The sequence below is a fragment of the Primulina tabacum genome, chromosome 2 (assembly GCF_025594145.1).
Source record: "Primulina tabacum isolate GXHZ01 chromosome 2, ASM2559414v2, whole genome shotgun sequence".
Taxonomy (NCBI): domain Eukaryota; kingdom Viridiplantae; phylum Streptophyta; class Magnoliopsida; order Lamiales; family Gesneriaceae; genus Primulina; species Primulina tabacum.
The window spans coordinates 6,199,663-6,226,063 of NC_134551.1; the positions used below are offsets into that span (position 1 = coordinate 6,199,663).

General features: G+C 33.7%; 1 protein-coding gene across 1 annotated transcript; it reads left to right on the forward strand.

The window, feature by feature from the left end:
- Positions 1-1,444: 1,444 nt before the first annotated feature.
- LOC142528234 (phosphoinositide phosphatase SAC3-like) lies at positions 1,445-13,897 on the forward strand. Its single transcript, XM_075633266.1, has 16 exons — positions 1,445-2,118; positions 2,952-3,156; positions 3,239-3,404; positions 5,014-5,236; positions 5,502-5,578; positions 6,885-7,072; positions 7,186-7,283; positions 7,500-7,633; positions 7,723-7,851; positions 8,212-8,590; positions 10,011-10,132; positions 10,399-10,512; positions 10,933-11,118; positions 12,062-12,217; positions 12,808-12,916; positions 13,330-13,897. The coding sequence occupies exons 1-16, from the start codon at positions 2,002-2,004 to the stop codon at positions 13,447-13,449; spliced, it is 2,523 nt and encodes an 840-aa protein (XP_075489381.1). The 5' UTR covers positions 1,445-2,001; the 3' UTR covers positions 13,450-13,897.
- Positions 13,898-26,401: the final 12,504 nt, after the last annotated feature.

The window sequence follows — 26,401 nt, forward strand, 5'->3', positions numbered from 1 at the left end:
CCAAACCAAATAGCATCTACCACTAGGATTTTTACGTGGAGGATTGCTGCAACTGGTCGGCAGTCGTTGACCTCCAATTTTTTTTTTTAAATTATTTGAAGGAAAATTAATCTATATTTTTCTTGTTCTTTAAATCCGATCTTTAAACATAATAATGCAAAGGCAAAATGAACAATTTTTATTTTCTATTTTATCCAAATAGGAAGTGGTAGATTTTGAAATTTGGATGTGATACCCCATAAAAAGTAGAGTCATGGATGATCCGGTATATTAAATGAATATCTCAATCTGCATAATGAATTCTTCTGAAGCCGTGCATGTGGATGTCCATGACATCTTCTCCCCGGGCTCTCTTATAAGCTCCCGGGTGATTTCTACCGGATACCTCGACAACAGTGTCGCACTCGAGTGCAAAAGTAGGTAAAATCTTACCTCGATAAGCGTTCTTGACAAAATCCTACTGATGTGACATGATGAAAAAATAGGATGGCGTGACAGGAAGTCAACATATAAGATTACAAGTGATAAGTAGGCACTGAAAACAAGATATGTATTTCATTTGAGGGATTCAGACATTCTTGTTTCTAAGCTTTTGGCATTCACATATATCTTCACATATATTGCCATTATCATTTACCTTCAACATGCTAGCTTAACCATCGGAATGGCTACGCCGAATATCTCTCCGGCGCCCATTCACGAGTTCTTTTCTTTATTTGCATGTTACAGTTGAAGCCATATTTCTTGCTCATTTTTCCTAAACCAAAACTCTTATCAAATCCGGTGGATTGCTCCGATCCAACTCAACCGATTCACTCGAATATTATCAGGATGGTCGGATTATCTAATGGAAAATTTTACACATTCACGATTACATAGCATTTTTTTTCATTTTGTATTTTTTTACTATATTTTTTTATCCAAACTTTATAAAAATATATAATATACTACTGATATAATTGTAGATCATATAAAATCTTTTACCGTAACTTAAATATATGTCAGGATATTAAGGTGATATGCATAAGTCAATTAGTTTGCTGGAATTGGCAATTTACAAAATGATCTCGATTGTGTAATTTTTTTTAAAAAAAAGAAGATTTTTTTTTCTATTATGAGATATACAAACAAACGTACACTTACATATAGCACTGTTAAACGGGCCAACTCTATCGATATCCACAATAAAAAGTAATAATCTTAGCACAAAAAGTAATATTTTTTCATGGATGACCCAAATAAGATATCCGTCTCACAAATACGATCCGTGAGACCTCACACAAGTTTTTACCAAAAATCAATGCCAAAAGTTCTTACAGATAAAAACGGTGAGTTCTTCGTTTTAAATTAACATTAAAAAGTTGGATTATTGTTATATATATCAAATTAATTTCAGGAATGAAAAATAATTAAATTAAGGCATATTCTTCACCAATTGAATAAGTTGTGGTTTTGAATTGCCTTCACGGATCCAACCTGTCCCCAGTCCTTCCTCTCTCTAGAAATTTGATGACAACATCCAATCGAAATCTCCAATCCCACTATTTCGATACTACATCATCATAATCAATCATTATTTGGAAAAAAATAATTTTCATCTCCTCTTCCTTGTTTAATTTTCCATTTACTGGAATTTTCTTTATGCGTTTTTGTAAATTTTTGTTGCTTAGTTTCTCTGGACAAGAATCTTCATTTTTGTTGAATTTTGTCTACGTTTGTTTCTTTTGACTTCTTGATCAGAGATTGGCTGGTGGGTTTTTGTAATTTATTGTGTATATTCAGTTATTGGGATTTGAGAGCTTGGAGGTTTAGAAGGTAGGAATATTGCTTGGGTTTAAAGCATTGATTGTAGATTTTGTTTGAGGAATGCTGTACTTGAAGCAACCTGAGGGTGATTATGGGGTTTAGAAGTCGGTAGCAAGAGGGCTTCTGTGATTGATTATATTGAGTTAATTGATCCCTCGAGGCTCGGGCTCGGGGATCGGGAAGGAGAAAGATTCAATGGCGGATGTGTTGGAAGATGTGCAGCAGCAGAACGAGGAAGTGAAGCCTGATACTCCTCATTTGCCACCTCCCGAAGCAATTATGCAGAAATTCAGACTATATGAGACTCGATCGGTACAATTTTCTTCTTTTACGTTGACAGTTCTTGGTACCAGGAATAGTTAAGTATGATCTTTCTTTTGCTAATTTTGGAATAAATATGTGGTTTTGATAAGGTTTGGATGTATCAACAGGCACTCACAGACTTGCAGTTTTGTATAATTCTCGATGCTGCTGCGCTTAAATCATTGCATTTGCGTGTTTTACGATATACTGAGTTTTGTTAAGTTTTTCCTTTTTTTTTTGATTTCTTGATAATCAATTTGAGAGGAAAATGTTTGAGAGTAAAATTACAGTTGGATCTCGTTATGTTGAGTTAAAGTGCGGTCTTGCCTGAAACTCCTTCAGTTGAAGGTTAGTTCAATCAACAAGCTGTACAAGTGCGATATATCTTTTTTCTTGTTAGAAGTTTAGGATGGATCTGAAACTTTCTACACTTTGAGTCTCTGATCACCTCCCTGTCCTCTGGTTTGGGTTTGAGCTAAAATATTTGTCTTCGTGAAATGGTTCTCATCATATGTCATAAAAGTTACCATTAGCGCTTGAAAGGAAGTAAATATTCACTGTCTTCTGTTTGAAGCTGCTTTAATATGTGTCTGATGATTGCCTTCTGTTGGATATTGACCATCGCCTATGTGGGAACCGGGTAATACTCTGTAATAATTTTGAAGTATACAATTTTATCTGGTATGTCACAGTAATTCTAGTACATTAAGTATGCATACTTAGTTTAGGTTGTTTTTTTTTTACTTATTTGTGTTCGCTAATATTAAAGAATCCATGTAACTTGTTTTGCCTGACAACTTTTTTGGCTCTGTTTTCCTCTTTTTTGTAATTTTTGGTTGCAGAATTTTTATATGGTAGGCAGGGATAAAAGTAGAACACATTGGAAAGTCTTGAAAATTGACAGGTTGGAACACTCAGAGCTCAACATTTGCGAAGATCCTACCACATATAATGAAAGGGAGTGCTCTGACCTACTGAGAAGAATACACGAAGGTAACAAGGCCACAGGAGGACTTAAGTTTGTCACTACTTGCTATGGCATTGTTGGTAAGTGGATCGCTGCATAATTCTGTCCTCTGCAGGTAATGGCTGTTAGTTTTGATAATTTTTCTTTCCTTATATATATCAGGATTTATAAAATTTCTGGGGCCTTATTACCTGCTACTAATTACAAAAAGGAGGCAAATTGGTGCAATTTGTGGTCACAATGTGTATTCCATCTCCAAATGTGAGATTATCCCCCTACCAAATTCTGCAGTTAGATCCAACATGGTTGCCTATCAAAACGAGAACAGGTTATAGGCTTTCCGCTTTTGATATGTGCTTTTCCATGTTTCATTTTAACAGTTTTCTCTAGGTGCTTTTCATGTAACCTTTGGATCTGATATTTTTGGGCTTGACACTAACCACTTTTGTCAATGGCAGACTTGGTTCATCAACTCATTATGGTCAATGACCTTGGGAACTTCTTTTTTATGAATGTGTTTGGACCTTTTTTGGAAAAAATGACTTAGACAATAAAACCGAGAATGAATAAAAAATTTGTTGGTTGAAAGTTTTATATGATTTGAGTGAGGCTCGGTGCAATTGATTGAAAGATTCGTAGTTATTTGTATGTTCTTCTTGCAGCTACCAAACTTAATTATAGCACATGGTGGTCTGTCAATTTATCTTTGCCATTTTTGATTTTGTGCAAAGAAATTGTTAGGCGTGGAAGTATCCCAAGAATGACAGTTTGCTATCGTGAAGTCATGATAAAAATGGTAAGTTTTGTTATCTTCATTTCATAGGGGGAATACCCGAAGGGAAAAGGAGGAAATAGAGTGGAAAAGTTGAGTGGTTTTGGCCTTTGAGAGATAAAAAGGTAGTCATGGTATTATTCTATGAGTTGGTGTTTTGTAGCTATGATGACCGTACGAGTAAGCTTTTTTAAAATCTTACAGTAATGATTTTACTTACGTATAATAATAAAGTATTATTGGTAATTACATGTAATAATTATGTTGAGAAGTGTATAAGTTGAGAAAAAGAGTCATGATATTTGTGTTATTTTAGGGAATGAAAAATTTGTTTAGGTAGATAAAACCAAATCGAGGCTGGGGTTTTCTTTTCTTTCTGATGCATAACCTAACCTTCTCATCTCACAAATTTTCGAGTCCTTCCTAGATAACTTTATTTAAATGGATTTTATCAGTAATTAAATATCCACACAATGAATGGCAAAGAAAAACTCTTGTTTAGCATAAGCACCCCCCTTCTGTTAGGAGATCTCAGAAGGCGGCTGACAAAATTGAGGTCGAATCCCTTGCTTTCCGGCGATGCTTCTTCGAAAGGGCAAAGGAATAAGAAGAAAATGAAATCACTTTCACAAAGCGAAGGGACATTGCTTACAATTCAAAAGGACGGGATCGAGCTTGAGGCACCTCTCATCACAGCCCGTCTCCTAATACATGGCTATGACCCTGAGACTAATGCAATCTGTTACTTCTCTGTTAATATTTTCTTCTCTATCATTTTTACCTCCTTTTGGTATATGATTTTGGTAAACGATTTGAAGAAATTTGGTTTTCACTGTGTGTGGCCTGAATAGATTTGTGAAAAACCGAATACTTGATTCGTAGAGTGAGAAAAAATAGAAAATTATCGAAGCTAGTGATGTTACCAATTACCTGGGAGTTGTGGAAAGGAAAGAACTACTGGAACTTCATAGGAATACAAAAGAATGGTAGAAAATCAAATACTGGGTTGCGATTGGTGACAACAAGATAAGTATCTTAAAGGAACCCTATTTGGTACATTACTACGTGGATGACTTTATATTAGTAGAAGTCAAGATTTGTGCAAAGTGTATGTGCTTGGAAATACAAGTTGGCTTGTCGATTTAAATATTTGTTGGCTACATAGGTACAAGAAGCTGCTGTGCATGGTGGACCTCACAAAGGATTTCTTTTTTAGTTACTCTTACCATGTGATGAGGAGTCTCCAGAAGAACACTTGTGATAACAAGACTGGGAAAGTTTTGTATGAAACCATGTTCGTATGGAATGAGTTTCTTACTCGTGAAATACGAAATATTCTTCAGAATACTATATGGACTGTTGCATTGGTCTATGGGTTTTTTAAGCAGGTGAGGTTCAGAGAGTTGATGATTTCAATTTATTCTTTACCAAATTCAATCAATGTGATTTCTCCACAATTCACCAAGTATAAAAATAATTCAGTTGCTCTTTCATTTCGAGGTCAAATTGAATTTCTTTTACTTTTATTTCTCTCAAACTTTAAGTTATTCTTTACCAAAGTTATTTTATCATATTCTAATGTTTGAAAATAAAAGTAACTGCTGGTTTATATCTGTGAGCATCAAGGATTTGTTGTGATGTTGATGAATACAGGCTACACTTTCTATATCAGGGCGGGACCTCAAGCTAACATTAATTGCGAGGCGTTCACGGCATTATGCTGGCACGAGGTGAGATTACCGTTTTATGTGATGAAAATTTGGAGTTCTGTTAGTAGTTTAATCCCAAGTTACTCTCTCTTTCTGACTGTTGCATTGCTTGACATACATTATGCATATAAGCAAGGGATCATTGTATATCCTAATAGGGTTGAACTGCTTGGTCAACTAGTGATCCTATTTTGTATGATGCTTTTAGGAATCTATCTACTTTACTATGTACGTTTTTCACACCTTACATATGCTGGTTCGTGATCCTTAGAAGTTATTTCTGTTGTCTTCGCAGTTGATTTTTTTTCTCTATTAATGCTTGAACACGTCTTCTTAGCTAGCGGCGGTATTTTTATCCTAAACCAGCAATTAAGCATCCATCTATTTTCGATTCTCAAGTGAGAAATTGACATCTTTATCCTCTATCCTGAACTCTCCTTCGCTGCAAATCCCACCAATAGGCAATGTTTCTCATTTCTATAATGTTTTGGGTTGTCTTTGTCACTCGAGGGCTACCGAGTTTATTTAAAATACAAACTATGAGGCCGTGTCCTGATGCCCAAACATATGTTGGAGCCCAAACTTGAACAAAATATCATTGGCTCAAGCTAGGCATAAGTTTGGTAAAGTTTGATTCTTAATCCCCTAATTGAGCCACTGTTCTCTCAAACTTGAGTGTGAAATTATTTTGCTTGTTAAGGATAAGTGAGAATATTTAGAACTTTTAATAAAGAGGATAAATGTTGAAGATACGATTGGAACTGAACTTGTATCAGTAGCTTTGTGCATCTGTTTATATTAAAGCTTTAGAAAAATGAGCTTGAGGATCTTGCTATGTCCATGCCAACAGTATTTGGATGGTAAGAGTATAATATAAGGACAGGAATTGGTTTTTCTAATCAAGCATACCTTAAGTGTTGGGATTATTAAGTTAGTCAAGTTCTGCATTTCCACGTGGCATTCTTCTTCTTGTGCTCGCTGTTTTTCTTTTTCTTTTTTAAATCATAGTGAAAGGCGCAAGAATCCAACCAAGTAATGGTGATCTAATGTGATTAACATGCATCCTGGCATTTCTGAACTTAATAACTGGCAATTAGAAAGTCAGTTACTCCTTTTCTCATCTTATTTATTAGTGGTTATCATCTGTTTTCTAGATGATATGCTATCTACTTTAAAATTGTACGTTTGGTGTAGTTTATATTATTTCCATCCCTTCATCATTTGTTTGGTTGTCTTTATGATTTCAGTTGGTAATTGGAGAGTTTATAGTTAGCTTTTTTCCTTTTTTATAACTTTTTTGTGAATCTTCTAAATTCTGTAAATGAAGATACCTAAGAAGGGGTGTCAACGAGGAGGGCCAAGTTGCAAATGATGTTGAGACGGAGCAGATGTTAGTGGAGGACGTTTCTGAAGGACTGCCAATTCAAATTAGTTCGGTGGTTCAAAATCGTGGATCAATCCCCCTGTACTGGTCACAAGAAACTTCCCGTCTTAACCTTAAGCCTGATATTATATGTAAGTGATATTCATATCTGTGTTTTTTCTAAAAAAATTGATACTTGTATAAATTATGTTACCTTCCTTTTCATGCATATTTTTCTATTTTGTATGGCTATTTTGTTCTGTAGTGTCAAAGAGGGACCAGACATATGAGGCTACCAGGCTTCATTTTGAAAATCTTAACAAGAGATATGGAAATCCTATCATCATTCTAAATTTGATTAAGGTAGGAGGATTTTATGGTCTTGGTTTTACTCTCAAGAGTGTTACATCTGAATTGATTTGTACCTTATTTCTACCTCTTATAAACATGTGGTGCCTATAAGAAACTTTAAGTGCCTCGGCTACCATGGTCAGCTGAAGGTTCTTTCTTACCAAGTTTTCTGACAGGCTCTTCTAAGAACAATCATATGAGCCACCTGACAAACTTCTTTCTCAACAGACAATTGAAAAGAAGCCTCGAGAATCCATTCTCCGCGCTGAGTTTGCGAATGCTATTGAAGTCATTAACAATGCTCTGTCTGAGGAGAATCGACTTAAATTTCTGCACTTGGATTTGAACAAACATTCTAGGAGGTACCTAATGTTTATCCTTTGAAACGATGCTGCTTTTCTTTTTTGGAATATTGGGCTAATTTCTCCTTTTTTTCCTGATTTTCCATCAGTAATGCTACAAACGTTTTGCTGCTCTTAGGAAAGGTGGCGGCTTATGCGATAACACTGACAGGTTTCTTCTATTGGCAAATAACACCGGTGTCGCTATCAGAGGGGCATCTTAATATGCCTAATTTTGAGTGAGTCCGATTATTCTGTCTGGCGACAAATTTAAAATTGTTTGATGCTACAATTAATATTTTTTTGTTCTCCACTACAAAGTGTGCCAATTTTATTGCGAAGTTGTCACAATATCTTTGGTCTATAATTTTTCTCATTGGTTAACACCGAAAATCAAGTGATTATGATATTGGGAACGAGCATATTTTTATGGTACTTTGACCAAAATTATGTTGATGGTGTTGGTTTTGGTGACTAGAATTTGATACCTATTAAAGCTGTAAATAAATATTAGACGAATCTGGCTCATGGATTGCCTAATTTCCTGCTTGTATATTTAGTAGTTCAAGGCCCTTATGAGTAATGCTTATTTGTCGCAGGAATGTTGACATGTTCAACAATAAATATTGTAGCACACTTTTCGAGAAGCATAACGATGATAAACATGGGGATTCTGATAACTTGGATGTGAAATCTTGTGGAGGCTATAGCATTTCTAACAGTAATCTTTCTTTCAGTCCTCCATTGTTGCAAAAAGGAGTGCTCCGGACTAATTGTATAGATTGTTTGGATCGCACTAATGTGGCACAGTATGCTTATGGCTTGGCTGCTCTGGGGAGTCAGCTGCAGGCATTAGGAGTAACAACCTCACCAAAAATAGACCTCGATGATCCTTTGGCTGAGGAGTTGATGAGTTTTTATGAGAGAATGGGTGACACTCTTGCACATCAATATGGTGGATCGGCTGCTCACAACAAGGTAAGCTTCATTTTGAGTTCTGTCCTAATTTTAGGTCGATTGGGCAAAGTTATTGTTTTACCATTTCTTTCTTGGTGGTATATTTGGAAGTAATTTGATTCTCTTACCGAAGATATTTTATTGAAAAATGTCTAGAGTTGCAATCAGTCAAAATGCTGGAAGTGTTATTTTTTATATTTATAATAAATGAGATCCTTCAATTAGATTAGATGTTATTGATATTTGAAACATCAGATTGACATTGACTAAACTTATTTAAAACAGTTTATAAGCTCTTATGATTTATAAGCTGTTTTATGAGCTTATAAATTCTATGATCTTATTTTAAAAATAACATGTTAAAGTGTTTGTATAAAATAAGATAATGAAGCTGGAGGTGTTGATGTGTTTGATATTATAAGATCTTTTTATTATGATAATTATCAAAAAGACTTAACATTATGAAATTGATACATATGACTATTTTTAACATTTACATATAATATATAATTTTATATTTTTATTAACATAATACTAATTAATAAGTTATTATTATTTGTGTAATAGTTTTATTAGTAGTAGAAACGATAATTATATAAATTATTATTCATGTAACAATAATAAAAATAATAAATATTAATTATTATTAATATAAATTTAATTATTATAATACTAATAATAATAGTATAATGATAATTAATTATTTATTATTAATTAAATAATAATATATAATAATAATAGTATAATGATAGTTAATTAGTTATTATTAGTTAAATAATAATAAATAATTATAATGTAATTATTATCAATAATTATTGTAATAGTGATGATAATATTAATATAGTAATAATAATAATTGTTATTATTTATATAATTATAATTAATAAAAATAATATTAATTTATTAATATAATAATGAAAATATTTATAATATAATAATAATGTTAGTAATCACATATTTATGTTAATTAATAATTATTGTTTTTAAAAATGAAATAATATTAGTAACGGTAATAATTATATTAATTACAATTAAATTTATATTAAAAAGAATAATAATAAATATTATTGGCTATTAATCAATTTATATATTACGTTAGACGGGCTTTGTTTGAGATGTTATAAAATATATGAAGATAATTTGGTCTTTAAAAACAATCAAATATGATCTTAGATTTTTAAAACAACTTATAAGTCGTCGACAACTTATTTTGACAGCATATAACCTGATTTTAAAAAAATTACCAAACAAAATTGTTAGCTTTGCCAAACACCCTCCTAGTTTGTGTATTGTAACTGTTGTCCATCTTTGACATATGCTCCAAATACAAGTTCTGTAGTTTCAGAATGAGAAATTATTTTGCAGGTCAATTGCTTCACTAACAATTTTCTGACAGGGATTTTTATAAGAAGTTAAAATTTTTAAAATTTCACTTTCGTAGATATTCTCTGCCAGAAGAGGTCAATGGAAAGCTGCGACAGAGTCTCAGGAATTTTTTCGAACTCTTCAAAGATATTACAGCAATGCATACATGGATACAGAGAAACAAAATGCAATTAATGTGTAAGTTGGCATCAAATATTTTTAGATGCACCCTCAGAAATGTATCTACTGGTAGATATTAAATGTGCAATGATAATCATTACAACTTTGGGAGTGTTATTTATGTGTCAGGCTTAATAGCATGCTCCTCTCCCTGGCCTGTAGGAGTTAAAAAAATTCTATCCCTTTCAAAAGTGTTTCTCGCAGCTATTACTTATTTTGGTGCACAATTCGTGTTTCATTAATAACCGTTTCACTTGATATTTTCAATGGTAATATTTATGCAGATTTTTGGGTCATTTTCAACCTCAACCTGGTAAACCTGATGTTTGGGGGCTTGATTCAGACCAACACTACACCATGGGAAGGCACGAGCGATTAAATATAGATAATAATGGGAGGTATATGCAGTAGTTGTAGCTTTGTTTCTGTCAATTTACTTTCTGCCTTGTCATGTACCTGGTGAATACTATCTAAGATATTCCTTTGAATGTTTTTGGCAGACGTTCTAAAACAAACTATTAAATTACTTAAAGTTCTCAGAATTTTTAAATTTACATCAGATTGGGATGGTATTAATCTGAAATGACAAATCATCCCTTCTTTAAAAAAGTAGGGTCATAACCTAAATGGATGTAAAAATTCGATTTCTTGCATTTTGAACTCTTAATCACAACAATCAATTCATATAAAGTATACATAATAATCTCAATAATATGAAATACGATCCCAAATATATTTTTAAGGTCTAGCAGATCGTCTGGAAAAAAATGGTAATGAAAGCTTGTTTTTCTCCTATAAAATTTCCTTTTCATGTTCAGGTCCCCTATTAAAAGATCATGGTCAGATGGAAATATTCTTCATGAAAGTCTCTCACCCACATCAACCTTAAACATCAATCAAGGATTTTCTGATGCTCGTTTCTCCCACACATTAAGAGGAAGGAAAATGCTCTCCGAGTCAACACGAGAATTATCGACTTCTGAAAGCGAGCTAGCGTGTTCAAGGTGCTTCTCTTTTCTTATTACTGCATACTTCAATTTTTGGGCTCATTAGTTTATAATGACCTGAATACTTTGAATTTGCTTCATTAGTTACATGCAACCAATGGCTGCAGCTTTGTCTGGTTTTAAATTTACAAAAATTGGTGGACAGTAGAGGAATCATTTTGCTCTTCCTTGTTTGTGAAGCTGGAAATTTGTGAGGAGGAGCTTTTGAGGCTCCGGTGATTGAAATGAGATCATACCATACACAAACCCGGCTCCGGCATATTCCAAATTTAACTGGCCATATCCAATCCCTAGTTCTGTGTTTGCATATGACTGAACGAAACCCACACTGTAGTTCTCACTTCTCAGCATCCTAGCACTAATTTCTGTTTATTCCTTATATGTACCAGTGTATGTGTACGTGCACTTGTGTATTTTTTTTATATTCAACTCGTTGTATTGGATAAAAAAACATGTTTTGCATTGAATATGCATGTTTACAAGCGAGCATAAATAGGGCAGCAAAGAGAAGTGGATAGTTTAGCGGGAAAGGAGAGACAGTGAAAGTTGGTGCCTTTCACAAGAGGGAGGAGGTGAGACGACACCCTTTATGGATAATCGTCTCCTATGGGGATCGGGGTGCGTGCATCATAAGAATTGGGGTGTGATATATATTTGGGTAATTTGGTAATGGGTATTCAGATTGAAACAGTCTTGATCCATACCTGTATATAATGTTTTGGTGGGTCTGGATCCATTACAGGGATCTCACAAGGTCAGTTACCCGAATCTGGACCTATCTTACGTGCCCTCTGTCCATTCTCCAACCTTTTCGATCCTTAATTATTTAAATATTTAAAGACACCATGGCATCAACTGATGGTTTTTGTGCATTTTGGTCTATGAAGGGCCCTTTTATCGTTATTCCTTTCCCTTACTTGTCTCAGTGTTCTGTCTGCAGAGATGCCGCTCCAGTTCCTACCAGGGAGCTCTTTGCTGCCATGCAGATGAATAAATACCTTGAGAATGAAAATGGGGAAGCAGTTGATTGCTCAAACTTCGTTGACTTAGATTGGCTGTCTTCTTCTGGAACTTGTGAGGAGGAGTTGTTGGAAAGGTAGTTTTTCTACTGATACTGACTTGAATATTTTGTTTATATCATTAACTTAAAGGTATACAAGGACAGCCAACCCTGTGGTTTTACCTAATTACAACTATTATCCTTCGTTTTTAATCTGTTACGGAGAAAGGCGGCGCAGTGAGTGTAATTTTCAGAATTCGGGCATTTTTAATGATAATTAGGCCAAACCTGCTGAGGTGGTTAGTGTAAATTATCGCTAATTTAAAGTTGAAACTACTGAACCCTGTTACCGTTTAAATTAAAGAAATGAGCATCAAGTGCATTCTTGTTGGTCATGAAACAGTTTATATTTCTTTATTTAAGTGCATTTGGGCGTTGACTCTGTATATATGACTCTGTATCTTATGGATGACATTGACTGGTTAGTAGCACTTCCAACACTTCTATGTGATTCAATAACGTGGTATCTGATCCTGGAGTTGGTATCGAGCTAATGTGTTGACAAACAGCATTGAGAAGAGAGTCTGTAAACACCGTCGTTGATAAGTGCAGAATTGGGGGTTGTGTGTGGATATTGTAAAGTTAAGGTTGTTTTGAAGCTAAATTTATTTTCTCATTATACCCAGGTCAATGCTGACAGCCTCTCCAATCGCTGTACTGTCATCAGAAAATGTCGACAATGAAATGGTTGGTGAAACAACTCGGTCTGCCATTGAGTGTGGAACTAGCTCAAGGGTTAGAAACAGTTTCTACCCATCTTTAAGTTCCAATGATAATGAATTGAAATGCGTTTAAGATGATTCAATATCATATGTATTAATGAAAATTAATTTACCAAGGTTGTTAGCTGTCTTCAGTACAGTTGCTTCTACTAGGCATGATTAAGAAACTCACTTTAACAGACTATCTGTAATTTGTCTCCCACATATTTTTAACACGGCAGGCAAGGTAACTGGCCTAAGAAACAGCAATTGATGAGCACAAAACATATTAATGTTATTTGTTCCCCAAACATTTTAAAAAACTCATGTGAATTTAAAACATGTTTTTTCAGATTTTGTAACATGGTTTGACAGATAATGTGTCTTGCTTCTATATCTACACTCGATCTCAATACCGATTCTTGGTATCATGTTAAATTATTGTAGGAAACGGAGCTGACTGGAACTGAATTGTGTGATAGTGAAGTACAGAATAATGAAGTTGGCAAGGGATTTTCGGATAATTTTGCACATTGGGTGATGAACGGTGAAACACTATGTCATTGAGAAGTTCGGTTCTGCATCATTATTTTTAACAATCGATACTGGAAGAGCCCATTCATGAAGGGAGATATGAAGGTTTATGGGTAATTTAGTGAGATGAGGAGAATGGAATTGTGTTCAACTGGTTTTCGTGGTTTGGCTATTCTCCAGTTAACGCCGCCCTCGGTTCTACTATGAAATCTACAACTGGAGACAGTCTGATCCTAAAACCTTCAAAAATCACGTAGGTAATAGTGTTAATATTCTTTCCAGCAGTCTTATGACTTTCCTTTCTTGGGATACTCCATATTACTTCATTCAACTGCTGCCTAGGTAATAAAGTCTGATATCCTATGATGTAAATTTATTGTAGTGATAGATAATTGATTCTTTACATTGATTATGTTTGTTTACCTTGTTAAAATGGTTGACTTTTTGAATAAGGTTAGGAGCATAGAATTTGGTTGCTGATGCCTATTTTATACTTTTGTTTCAACTTCTGTATTGAACAGGATCCATATAGTAATGCTCTTTAAACTCTTAAAAGGGCTCCAGTTTCATAAATCTTTCAAAGCGTCTCCGAACAAAGACCCTCCTGAGAGTCTCTCTAAATGAAAGTATTTTTCTGTACCAAATATATCGTATTTTATATCACAATTCCATCGACTCTTGTTCTAATTAATTGGATATATTTTAAAATCTAGGTTAGATCGATTGAGATAGATATATTTTAATATTTATTAATAGTAATTGATACTCGTAATGCACATGCTTCCAATATCATTATCCTCGTATAAAATTTATTTTAGAAAAGGAAGTAATATTTTTTTAAAAAAAAGTTGATAAAAATTCGAGGTTAATTGCAAAAACAAAAATGTCAAGAAGAAATATATATATATATATATATATATATATATAGTTAATGTAATTTCATAGAACACTATATATGCCCGTTTACTTGGATGTATGAGATTTGATGTAGAAAAAAGTATGATTATTAAAATGTTTGATTTGGATGTGAAATAATAAAAATAAATAAATAAATAATATTATAATTTTACATTCAATTTTTCGATCGATATGTGATATATAATAAATAAGTAAAATTGCAAACAAATGTTTGATGTCTTATCAATCCAAATCAATCATGGTCTTAGATAAAGTAAAAATATTTGGAAGCCACAGATCACAATTATTGATGAATTTTAGCATTTTTTTTTAAAATTTTGTTCATCCTCTGTTCCATTTCAGTTTAAGATTTTGTTCTTTTTTTTCCTCACAAAATTTATATTATGAAATCTGATTGTGCATTCATTATGCTATATATTCCACAAGTTGAATATTTAGTACATTTTACATTTATAAATATGTATCAAGAAATCATCAAAACATATACCCAAAAAAAAAAAACATTCGAAATACATATAGAAAGAGAACCTTTCTTGAATCTAAACCTCGAAAACCAAGACACGTGTTTCACTGAAGATAATGAAAAGAAATTGTGCCAACTTATATAATATAATATTTATAGACAAAATACAAAGTTTATCGATAAATTTCTTATTTTATTATTTTTAATTTGGTAAAAACTTGTCTGACACGGTCTCACAGATCGTATTTTGTAAGACAGATATCTTATTTGGTTGATCCATGAAAAAATATACTTTTTATGCTAAAAGTATTACTTTTTATTGTGAATATCGATAGGATTGACTCATCTCACAGATAAAGATTCGTGAGACCGTCTCACAAGATACCTATTCTTTTTTATTTCACTCAAAAAATAATGATATAATTTCCAAAACTTAGTTAATAAAAATAAGAAAAAAATGTTAGTAAATGTATAAACTGGATTATATATTTAGGATAATCGAAAAAAAGAAGAAGTCTATACATAAATTTAGGATGGGTGAACAGCATAACCATTTTGGCATCACATGAGGAAATCACATGGAAGTAGTATGTGATTTTATTTATTTTTATTTTTGCATTAAATGATTGCGTGGATCAAGGATCGACTACCAAACATATTGATTAGTCACGACGTTTTTATAATTTTAAAATGATTAACAAAGTATAAAAGTTAAACATTGAGAAAATTTTAAGAAAATAAAACAGAAAGTTCGAAATCAATTTAATTTTTTTAAAAAAATAAGAATCGGATGATTACTACCAAAAAATCTCTAAAAAAAATGGCGAATATAATCTCTAATTTTTTAACATAAAGAAATCTTTTAATACCTATAAATATTATAAATAGAAAAAAAGTATTTTATATGTGAGTAGAAGATTATTAGCTAATTGATAACTATTTGGAACATGGAGGGTCCATATTTTGGTCACATGGGCATGCTCAACGAGTGTGTACATGTTTCACCTTCAATTATATGAAAATGTTTATAGCGATTTCATGTTTTTTGTTCTCACGATTCACAACACATGTTAGGTTCTTTTATTATAAACTTCTTGTTATGTCGTCTATATATATATATAGGACGACATAACAAGAAGTATACATACAAGACGAATCGACTAGATCAGATGCGGAGAAGTATACATACAAGACGAGGATCATTCTTATGATTAAATTTAAATTATATATATATATATATATTTAAATTAACTTTAATAAACCTATATGTTTCTTGACACCTATAAAGAAAATATTATTTTTCACTTTCGACGTGACAAAAACTTCTATCTTTTTTGTATTTTCGGGATCCCCGAATAATTGATTTATCTGTGTCGCTTCTTAAATAATTTCACGAGTAGGCCATTTTAACGTAAGAACATATTTGTGAAGACAAATTTGCAAAAGTTGATCAGGACCCGAAAGATGCTCATGTCGGGAGATTTTGGATTGGAGAAAATTATATCTGGTCTGTCGTAAAAGGAAGACGTGCGCATTGTTCTAAAGACAACCAAGTTTTCGGAGATTTGATTTGATTTTTCTCTTTTTTTCCTTTCCATTTTTGTTCGTGAGGCTAATAAAAATTAGGGTCGGAAGAATCTGGTTTCGATAGGGTTTTGGGTTTTAGTTAAAATTAGGTAATCTTGATATTATATCATTGATATGTACATTATTTGTTTTGATGATTAGTAATATTAAAATATTACATTATATAATTGTTGAAGTTAAAGATATTTTAAAAAAATTAGTTACTTCTATAATATAGATATTGCTTCTCTTTTATAAACGTTCTCACAAATCTGTATTCGTAAGAGAAGACGACACAATCTATATTTATAGTGAAAAATAATACTTTTAACATAAAAAATATTTTTTTAAGGAGTTGGATCGGGTCGGAAATCTGTTTCACAAAATTGACATGTGAAACGGTATCACCCGAGTTTTTGTCAAGGAAGTTATACTTGAAAAATACGATGGTGCAATAATAGCTTTGTTAGAAGAGAGATTGACACTTGTTGTTTCAGTTGTTATAAAATTTTAAAATATTCGAGTTGAATCATTACCATCAGCTATATTTTTTTAGTAAAACAACAAAAGTGCGATCTTTTTATTGGTATCAAAGTTAGTGTCATGTGTTCGATACCCATTGATCGATAGTAGGTAGTACAATTATTGGACAGAAATTGTTGATGTACATTATTTTTTCATGTGAAAAGCGCAATCGACGCGTGTCACTTAACTCTTTCACTATTCAAAAGATGTAAATTATATTTTTTCCATTATCTATAAATATTGATAAAAGCAATCGGTCCTATGAGATATACTAAAAGGCCAAAAATTGAATGTATGGTCGACGTATTAATATGATAACACAATTATTGAAGAATAACAACAATCACTCGTTCTCGGCTTGATTTAAAATATTTAGATTATGAGTAGGTCTTTTATGAGATGATTTCACGAATTTTTATTTGTGAGATGGGTCAGTCCTACCGATATTCACAATAAAAAGTAATATTCTTAGCATAAAAAATAATTTTTTTTTATTGATAATCCAAATAAGATATATGTTTCACAAAATATGACATATGAGACCGTATCACATAAATTTTTAGCTTAAATTATATATCTTCTCACCGAATATCACATTTAGTAAAACTGACATATCAATGATTTTGCAATAGTACTTATATTAATAGTTTAAAATAAAATCGACATAAAAAAATACAAAAAATTATTGATGCACATATTGAAGATTCTTTCCCATATTACTATTCAATGATAATTGAGAACTAACAGTCATTGACGAGTACTTAATATGTGGACGACTAATTATTTATAGTAGAGATTTGACGGTTTTATCAGTGAGATGAATTAATTATCTTTACTCATATTTATAATAATAAGTAATATCTGCGACACAAAAAAAAATATTTTTTCAGGGTGCTTTTAATAAGATATATGTCTCATAAAATTGATCCATGAGATGTTATAATTTTTTTTTTGTGAATTATTTAATATAATCTAACCGATTTGCTACTTGCTACTCCCAGAATTTTTTTTTTAAGAAAAGGTAGTTAGAGTCTGTTTGTTAAATCTAGACAAAAATTATAATAATATTTAATTAAGATACTTTCCAATTTATTATAAAATATTATTGGGAGATCTAAGATAAAAAAAAATAATATTAATTGAAAGTGTTTCGTAATTTGTAAACTCCTCGCACATGTCCGTCTCTTTCAGCAAACTTTATTTGTTTTTCAAATAATTTTAATTTGAGGAAAATTATACACACACGGAATTGGATATATGTCTCTGTGATATTCCGAGAGAGCGATTATACCTTCTAAATAATATATTTAAAATATTTTTTATGTTTTTTTTAAAAAATCAAATCCTGCAATTCACTTCCATGTAAATTTAAAGTTCTTGTTGAAAATGTGAAAAATATTTGTGTTGAAAATTATAATGTTGAATGTTGAAAATTAGGTAAAATTAGGTGTTGAATGTTGAAAATTAGTGTGTTAGACTTAATTTTGTTGTGGAGATGCTAGTACAAAACCAGTAGATGCTGGCTTAAGTATAAAACCAGTAGATATAAATAAGCAGAAAACCAGAAGCACTTGTACCGCGCTAAAATCAGTAGCAGCACTTATCAAGTACTGCTTAATCTACTTAACAAGTGACTTCTTAGCTAAAACCAGAACTAGAAGGAATACATAACTCGAAATTAACACTAGCAGAATTTTGTGTATCTCAAGTCTTTAAATATTACCGTTGATCTATTAACGTGATAACTAGCATTTATTGCTTCATTAAATGCTGTACGAGAACATTTAAGACGGCTTACCATTTTTGGTATGAACTGAGACTGATTGCTTTAATGTATTCTGCAGGGTCCATTTTCAGCAATAAAACTGAACCACTGAAAAGTCAAAAGAGCCGTTCAGATTTTAGAACGTTGGATGAAGCCTATATATGGAGACGTAGGACTTTTCAAGAAAACTAGTGAACGAATCTCAATCAGAAAAATATCATTCGAGCATCGCTAGAACTTTCAGCTATCTCAAAAGCTCAACATTGAAAGAGCAGCACACGCTTCATTGCACACATTTGATCACTTGAGATCATATTGTGCTAGCTATTTTTATTATCTCTTCTTAAGTTATTCACTTCATTATCTCATTAATAGAAGAATCTGTAACTGGAAAAGAGTCATTTCCAGAACTTAAGATTATTCAAGTAGTTGAGTTGTAAAACTAAGAGTTTCAGTAGGCGAAGGGTAAGTCATGTTGAAGTGGGTGTGTACAACTGCTGTACTGTATTCACCAAAGTCTTTTAATGATACCTTCTGGAAACAGAAGAAGGGGAGACGTAGAAGATTTATGTTCGAACTTCCAGAAACAAACCCTGTGCCATCTACTGTTTTTCTGTTTCATTATTTTTCACCCACTAACCAACAGATCGTTTCCGCACATTATCTTGTGATCTGTTGGTATTTAAACTTGAGCAAAAATCTGCTAGTATCTTTAACAGGATTCTAGCACATCATTCTGGAAAATCGATTAAGTTTGCCGTTGAGTTTATTCAACCCTCCCTTCTAAACTCAACCCGATCCTCAACAAGTGGTATCAGAGCGGGTTATTCTTGTTCTGAAAAATATTTAACAGACATGGCTCATTTCAGCAAAATTCCAATGTTCTCAAAAGAAGACTTTGATGACTGGAAAATCAGAATGCAAGCTCATCTTGCGGCTCAAGATGATGACATGTGGTATGTCATCACAAATGGTCCATTAAAGATCTTAAAGCCAAATCCAGCTGTTGCTATCACCGAAGGTGCACCTTAGATGCTGGAAAAACCAAGATATGAATTGACAAGTGAGGACAAGAAGAAAGCCAATCTTGACAACGTTGCAAAGGACATTCTGTACAAGACACTTGACAAAAATACCTTCAACAAAATCAAAATGTGCCCTACTGCCAAGAAAATCTGGGAAAAAATTGATTCAGATCTGTGAAGGAAACGAAGAAACTAAGGAAAACAAACTGTCTGTAGCCATGCAGAAGTTTGAGAATATGAAGATGAAGGCTGGAGAAACTATGAATGAATTTGATGAACGCTTCAGCAGTCTTGTCAATGAACTCTCAGCCCTTGGGAAAGATTTTGGCAACAGAGAAATTGCATTAAAGGTAATGAGAGCTCTACCCAGAGAGTGGGACGTCAAAACGATGGCAATGAGAGCTTCCAGGGATCTAAACAAGTTAGAACTGCATGACTTGTTCTCAGATCTGAAGGCATATGAGTTTGAACTTGAAGTTCGAAGTGGAGAAGAGCCCTTAGCAATTCCACCAACTAAAGCTCTCGCAGCTACTGTTAACTCTACTGCTACAGTTGCCTCAAGTTCATCTTCTGCTACCGCTATAGAAAGCACTTCTGAGAGAAGCGCTGAACAGATAAGCAATGACGCAATGTCATTATTTGTTAAGAAGTTTTCCAGATTCATGAGAAAGAATCACAGAACATTTCAAAGTCCCAACCGCAATTTCAAAAAGGAATCACCATTTGGTGATATGGCATGTTTTAACTGCGGAAAAGTTGGACACTTCATTGCTGACTGTACAAAACCAAAGAAAGATGACCAGAAGAAGAAGGGTGTCGTACAGTCAGCAATGAAGTGTCCAACTTTGACTCTGCTTTTACTCTTTCATTCTCAGTTTTTAATTTACTCATCCCAACTTGTAAATCATTACAGCTGTTTACTTGCAAGCAAGTTAACTTACTGTTCTGATCTCTTAAGTTCTGATTTTCAATCTTAACTTCCTCGAATGATTGAGAAAATCTTGAATACTCTTCTACCATGTCGTGTAATGCTTTGACTAAATCAGTGCGTGTAAATTAATCAGAGTCAAAGTCAAATACCTCTCCGGATGTCGAGGTTGATTCAGTCAGCAATGAAGTGTCCAACTTTTCTGACTGTTAAATTAATCAAGTTCATCTTCTGCAATCATTGCATAGAAAGTAAGTCCAAATGGGCAGACTCAAGTTCCGAATCTTCTGGTTCTGAAAGCCATTCAAGTGACAATGATGAAGATGAGATCAAATGTCTGATGGCAAATACTGAATCAACCTCGACATCCGGAGAGGTATTTGACTTTGACTCTGATTAATTTACACGCACTGATTTAGTCAAAGCATTACACGACATGGTAGAAGAGTATTCAAGATTTTCTCAATCATTCGAGGAAGTTAAGATTGAAAATCAGAACTTAAGAGATCAGAACAGTAAGTTAACTTGCTTGCAAGTAAACAGCTGTAATGATTTACAAGTTGGGATGAGTAAATTAAAAACTGAGAATGAAAGAGTAAAAGCAGATTACCAGACGATGCTTTTTGAAAACCAGAAGTTATCGCTACTGGTGAATGCTTGGAACAAGTCCTCTATTTCACTCGAAAAGATGCAAGAGTTACAAAAACAATCTGGAGACAGGAGTGGTCTCGGATTTTGTAACGATGAAGGCACTTCTGAAATGAATACTAAGCCAAAACTGGATATGTGCAAAGGGAAGTACCTTCATTTTGTGAAATCCAGTGTGGAATAGAAACCAGAAGTACCTACTGCTTCAATTGAAAGGAATGTAAATCAGATGAACAAAAGGATGCATTATGGTCTGAGTTATGTTGAACCTAAGGAAAGAGTTGACCAGAGTTCTGGATCCAGTAGAGGATTCAACTCAGGAAGACAACCTCCTATGAAGGTTAAAAACTATCAGTACTACAATTATAGACCTGTTCAGAAGAGATACATGCCAGACAACAGTAACAGAAGGGAAGAACAACATTCTAAGATGCATAATGTTAGAAATAACAGACCATTTGTTGCACACACCTCCATGGATATCCGAAGTACAAAGATTGTACAAATGTGGGTTCTAAAGGGACTAATAAGGCTTGGACCCAAGTAGATTGGGTACCAGTTACTAAAATTTATGTTTGCAGGTACAGGTGAAGAAAGCCAAGATCAGTAGCTCAACATGGTATTTGGACAGTGGATGTTCCAGACATATGACTGGACAGAAGAGTCTACTATCAGAAATAGTGAGTTGTACTGGACCAGAGATAACCTTTGGGGACAACTCAAAAGGTAAAATCGTGGGTAAGGGTAAGATTATCCATGGTAACATCATTATTAAGGATGTGCTCCTAGTTGAAAATCTTTGTTATAACTTGATCAGTATTAGTCAATTATGTGATAATGGATTTTCAGTAGCATTCCAGAAGCACACTTGCACAGTTAAAAATGCTGATGACTCTACTGTTTTGACCGGAGTTAGAAATGGCAACACCTATAAAATCTCATGGAACATAGATCATATCATTGCTCCTACATGTTTAGTTGCATCTCTAAGTGATAAACACTGGCTGTGGCACAAGAGATTGAATCACCTGAATTTCAAGTCTATCAACAATCTCAGAAAGCAGAACTTAGTCGATGGATTGCCAATTTTGTTAAGAATCATGTATGTTCTGCATGTCAACTTGGTGAGCAAGTAAGATCTAGTTTCAAAAATAAAGGCAGCAAATCATCCTCAAGATGTTTAGAATTATTGCATATGGACTTATTTGGTCCAATCCCTATCATAAGCTTAGGGGGAATGAGATACACCCTTGTTGTTGTTGATGATTTCTCTAGATTTACTTGGGTAATCTTTCTTGCTGGAAAAGATCAAACCAGTAGCCTTCTGATCAAACTTCTGAAAAAGGTTCAAAATGAAAAATCAGTTTCTGTAATTAGAATCAGAAGTGATCGAGGTACTGAATTTACTAACAAGACTCTTGAGATATATCTAGATGAACAGGGCATTCATCATGAATATTCCGCTGCCAGGACGCCCCAACAAAATGGAGTAGCTGAGAGGAGAAACAGAACACTTAAAGAAGCTGCTAGAACAATGCTAGCAGATGCAGACATCTCTCAGCGCTTCTGGGCAGAAGCTATTAATACTGCTTGCTACACACAAAACAGAACAATGATCAACAAGAGGAATAATCAGACTCCTTACGAAATATGGACAGGGAGTAAACCGAATGTATCTTATGTTCACGTTTTTGGTTGTAGATGCTTTGTGCATAATAATGGTAAAAATCATTTAGCTGCATTCGATTCAAAATCTGACGCATGATTATTTCTTGGATATTCAGCAGTTAGTAAGGCATTTAGAATTTTCAATAATAAAACACTCAATGTTGAAGAATCTATTCATGTTGTCTTTGATGAAGACAGCAGTGCTCCCGAGATTACTAACATATCTAATCTCAGTAACAGGTTAGACAGGGTTCATCTGGAACTAGATAGTGAAGATGATGCAGAAGCAAGCATCAAGGATGTTCAAAATCCAGAACCAGACACTCATATTCCAGAACCAGCAGCTGACACTCCAGAACCAGCAGCTGACACTCCAGAACCAGCAGCTGATATTCCAAAACAATCTACTGCTTTATATAAAGATAATCTAAATCCTTTTGTCTGGAGAAAATTTCATCATCCATCTTTGGTGATTGGAAATCCAGCAACTCCGCTAAGGACCAGAAGACAGATGATGAATGAATACATGCATGCTGCTTTTATTTCTCAAGATGAACCAAAGAAGATTGAAGAAACTCTTCTGGATCCCAATTGGATAGAAGCTATGCAAGAAGAGCTGAATCAATTTGAGAGGAATAAAGTTTGGTTTCTAGTACTTAGACCATCTCACCAAGCTGTTATTGGAACCCGGTGGGTATTCAGAAACAAACTAAATAAAGAAGGAATAGTTATCAGAAACAAAGCAAGATTGGTTGCACAAGGATTCAGACAAGAAGAAGGAATAGACTATGATGAAACTTTTGCACCAGTAGCTAGGCTCGAAGCTATCAGAATATTTTTAGCCTTTGCTGCTTTCAAAAATTTCAAAGTGTATCAGATGGATGTGAAGAGTGCGTTCCTCAATGGTCTACTACAAGAGGAAGTCTATGTTGAACAGCCTCCAGGTTTTTCTGATCACCTATTACCGAATCATGTTTTTAAATTACACAAAGCATTGTATGGTCTGAAACAAGCACCTAGGGCTTGGTACAACACACTTTCACAATTCCTTATTAACCATGATTTCATCGTTGGTACCGTGGACAAGACTTTGTTTACTCTAGTAAAAAATAAACACATATTATTAGTTCAAATTTATGTTGATGATATTATATTTGGGTCAACTAACCCCAAATTATGTGCAAAGTTTGCTAAGTTAATGCAGGAACAGTTCGAGATGAGCATGATGGGAGAATTAACATTTTTCTTAGGACTTCAAATCAAGCAACTTTATACTGGAATCTTCATCAATCAAGCTAAGTATACAAATGAACTTCTGAAAAAGTTTGGGATGGAAGCATGCTTTGCTGCTTCCACTCCTATGAGCTCGTCTACCAAACTTGATAAAGATGAAGGGGGAACTCTAGTAGAGGTAACTCAGTATCGTGGTCTTATTGGCTCATTGTTATATCTTACTGCCAGTAGACCCGATATTATGTTTGCTGTTTGCATATGTGCTAGATTTCAATCTAATCCTAAACAATCACATTTCATTGCTGGTAAAAGAATTTTAAAATATCTGAAAGGTACTCAAAATGTAGGCCTCTGGTATCCCAAGGACTCATCGTTTAATCTTGTTGGATACTCAGATGATGATTATGCAGGATGTAAACTGGATAGGAAAAGCACAAGTGGTTTTTGTCAATTTCTTGGTGACATGTTGATCTCCTGGTTTAGCAAAAAAGCAGACTTATAGCCACGTCTACCGCAGAAGCAGAGTATCTTGCTGCTGGAAGCTGTCGTTCTCAAATGCTTTGGATACAACAACAACTTAAAGACTATGGAGTTCAAAGCCTCTGAATCACCTATACTTTGTGATAATACCAGTGCAATTGCTATATCGCATAATCCAGTACTCCATTCCAGAACAAAGCACATTGATATCAGACATCATATCATTAGAGATCATGTACAAAAGAAGGATATTCGTCTGGAATACATTCCTACTGATCAGCAAGCAGCAGACATATTTACCAAACCACTTCCTGAGAATAAGTTTTCGTATTTTCGTAATGTTCTCGGATTAATTGATTTATCATAACTACTGTTTATTATCTTCTGTTTTCACGTGTCTTCTGTTTCTTTATTCTAATCCAGTAGAAATATTCAGAAATAAGAACAGCACAAGAGATATGAAAAAACGAAATCTTTGATTCATATAATCAGATGCATTACATTACAAGGGGTACAATTGAAGATATCAGCAGAATGATTACACAGATTATCCTACTAAGCTTTTAAGTATCATCTATCCACCAGCACTTTCTTATTTCATTATAATGCTTATGGAAGGGAATGATGCTGCAGCCTATTCCTAATAAGAGCAAACAATCTTTTTGATTGTTCAAATTACAACTCCAGGAGTTTGATCCAAGGATCATTATATAAAGAACGATATCTTCAAACATCTTCTTAGAAAACGCAGCAAGTTGTCTTCTGAACATTCTTGCTTCGGCTTCTGGATCAGACTCTGCTTCTTCATTCACATTAGTTTTCATTTGATCTTATGTACGATTAACTTTGTTTAACTTGTGCAGGTATTTATAGTGGTATTCAAGGGAGATAAAGAACCTTGCGACTGTTCATTATCAACGGTTCAGATTGAAAGTTTGCCAAGAGTCGTTTGGTGTTTAATATCCTTTATTACTGCATTAATTGAGGGGGAACATTGTTATGGCATTTATATTAGAAACTGATTTGTCTTTTCGATAAAACAGTGTATCTACCAGAAGTTGTCGAAGTGCTGCATTTGTTTCAGCACTTTACCTTCTTCCAGTAGATATTATCATAAAACGACAAATCAGCTTTTGTTCTTTCAGCAACCGCCTCGGACAGCCCGCCAATTTTTGTTACTAAATCTTTTTAAAATTTGAAATGAGTAGAGTAACTGACACTCCTATTTTCTCTCTCTACCAACCATAAACATATCGACACGTGTCCTATGTTTACTGACGGCTGTACATTTCATTCTTTTTAACCGTTCATTTTTCTCTTTCATTGCACTTTACGAATTCAGATCATTACTTTGCATCTACTGCTTTCTTGCATCTACTGTTAATCTACCTCAAATCTTTTTCAACTCAGAAATGACCGCAACTTATACTTTGAATGCTTATCAGGTGAACTTTGCATCTGTTCTCACTATTAAGGATGAGAACCTCGTTAAGATGTTCAAATCCTTGGAAAAATCTGGACTTCGCAAATTCTTGGAATCGCCTGCTATTATCTACAAGTCCGCTCTTCTGGATTTCTACGCCAAAGCAGAAGTTGTCGAGGGAAAGATTAATTACACACAGGGAGATGCATCAATCTCCATTGATGCTGCATTTCTTGGTTCCACCTTCTTTCTACCGATTTTTGGACCTTATGAGCTTTCGGATATCACAAAGGAAGAGATTTCTACTGCTTCGACAAACTTTTCAGCCACTGGAGAAGAGCTT

What these genes read in the sequence shown, in the direction of transcription:
- LOC142528234 (XM_075633266.1), top strand. Translation starts at nt 2,002, where the DNA reads ATGGCGGATGTGTTGGAAGATGTGCAGCAGCAGAACGAGGAAGTGAAG. An exon ending in GATCGGCTGCTCACAACAAG is followed by an intron (nt 8,591 to 10,010) that starts GTAAGCTTCATT and finishes TCACTTTCGTAG; the next exon opens with ATATTCTCTGCCAGAAGAGG. An exon ending in AGCGAGCTAGCGTGTTCAAG is followed by an intron (nt 11,119 to 12,061) that starts GTGCTTCTCTTT and finishes TTCTGTCTGCAG; the next exon opens with AGATGCCGCTCCAGTTCCTA.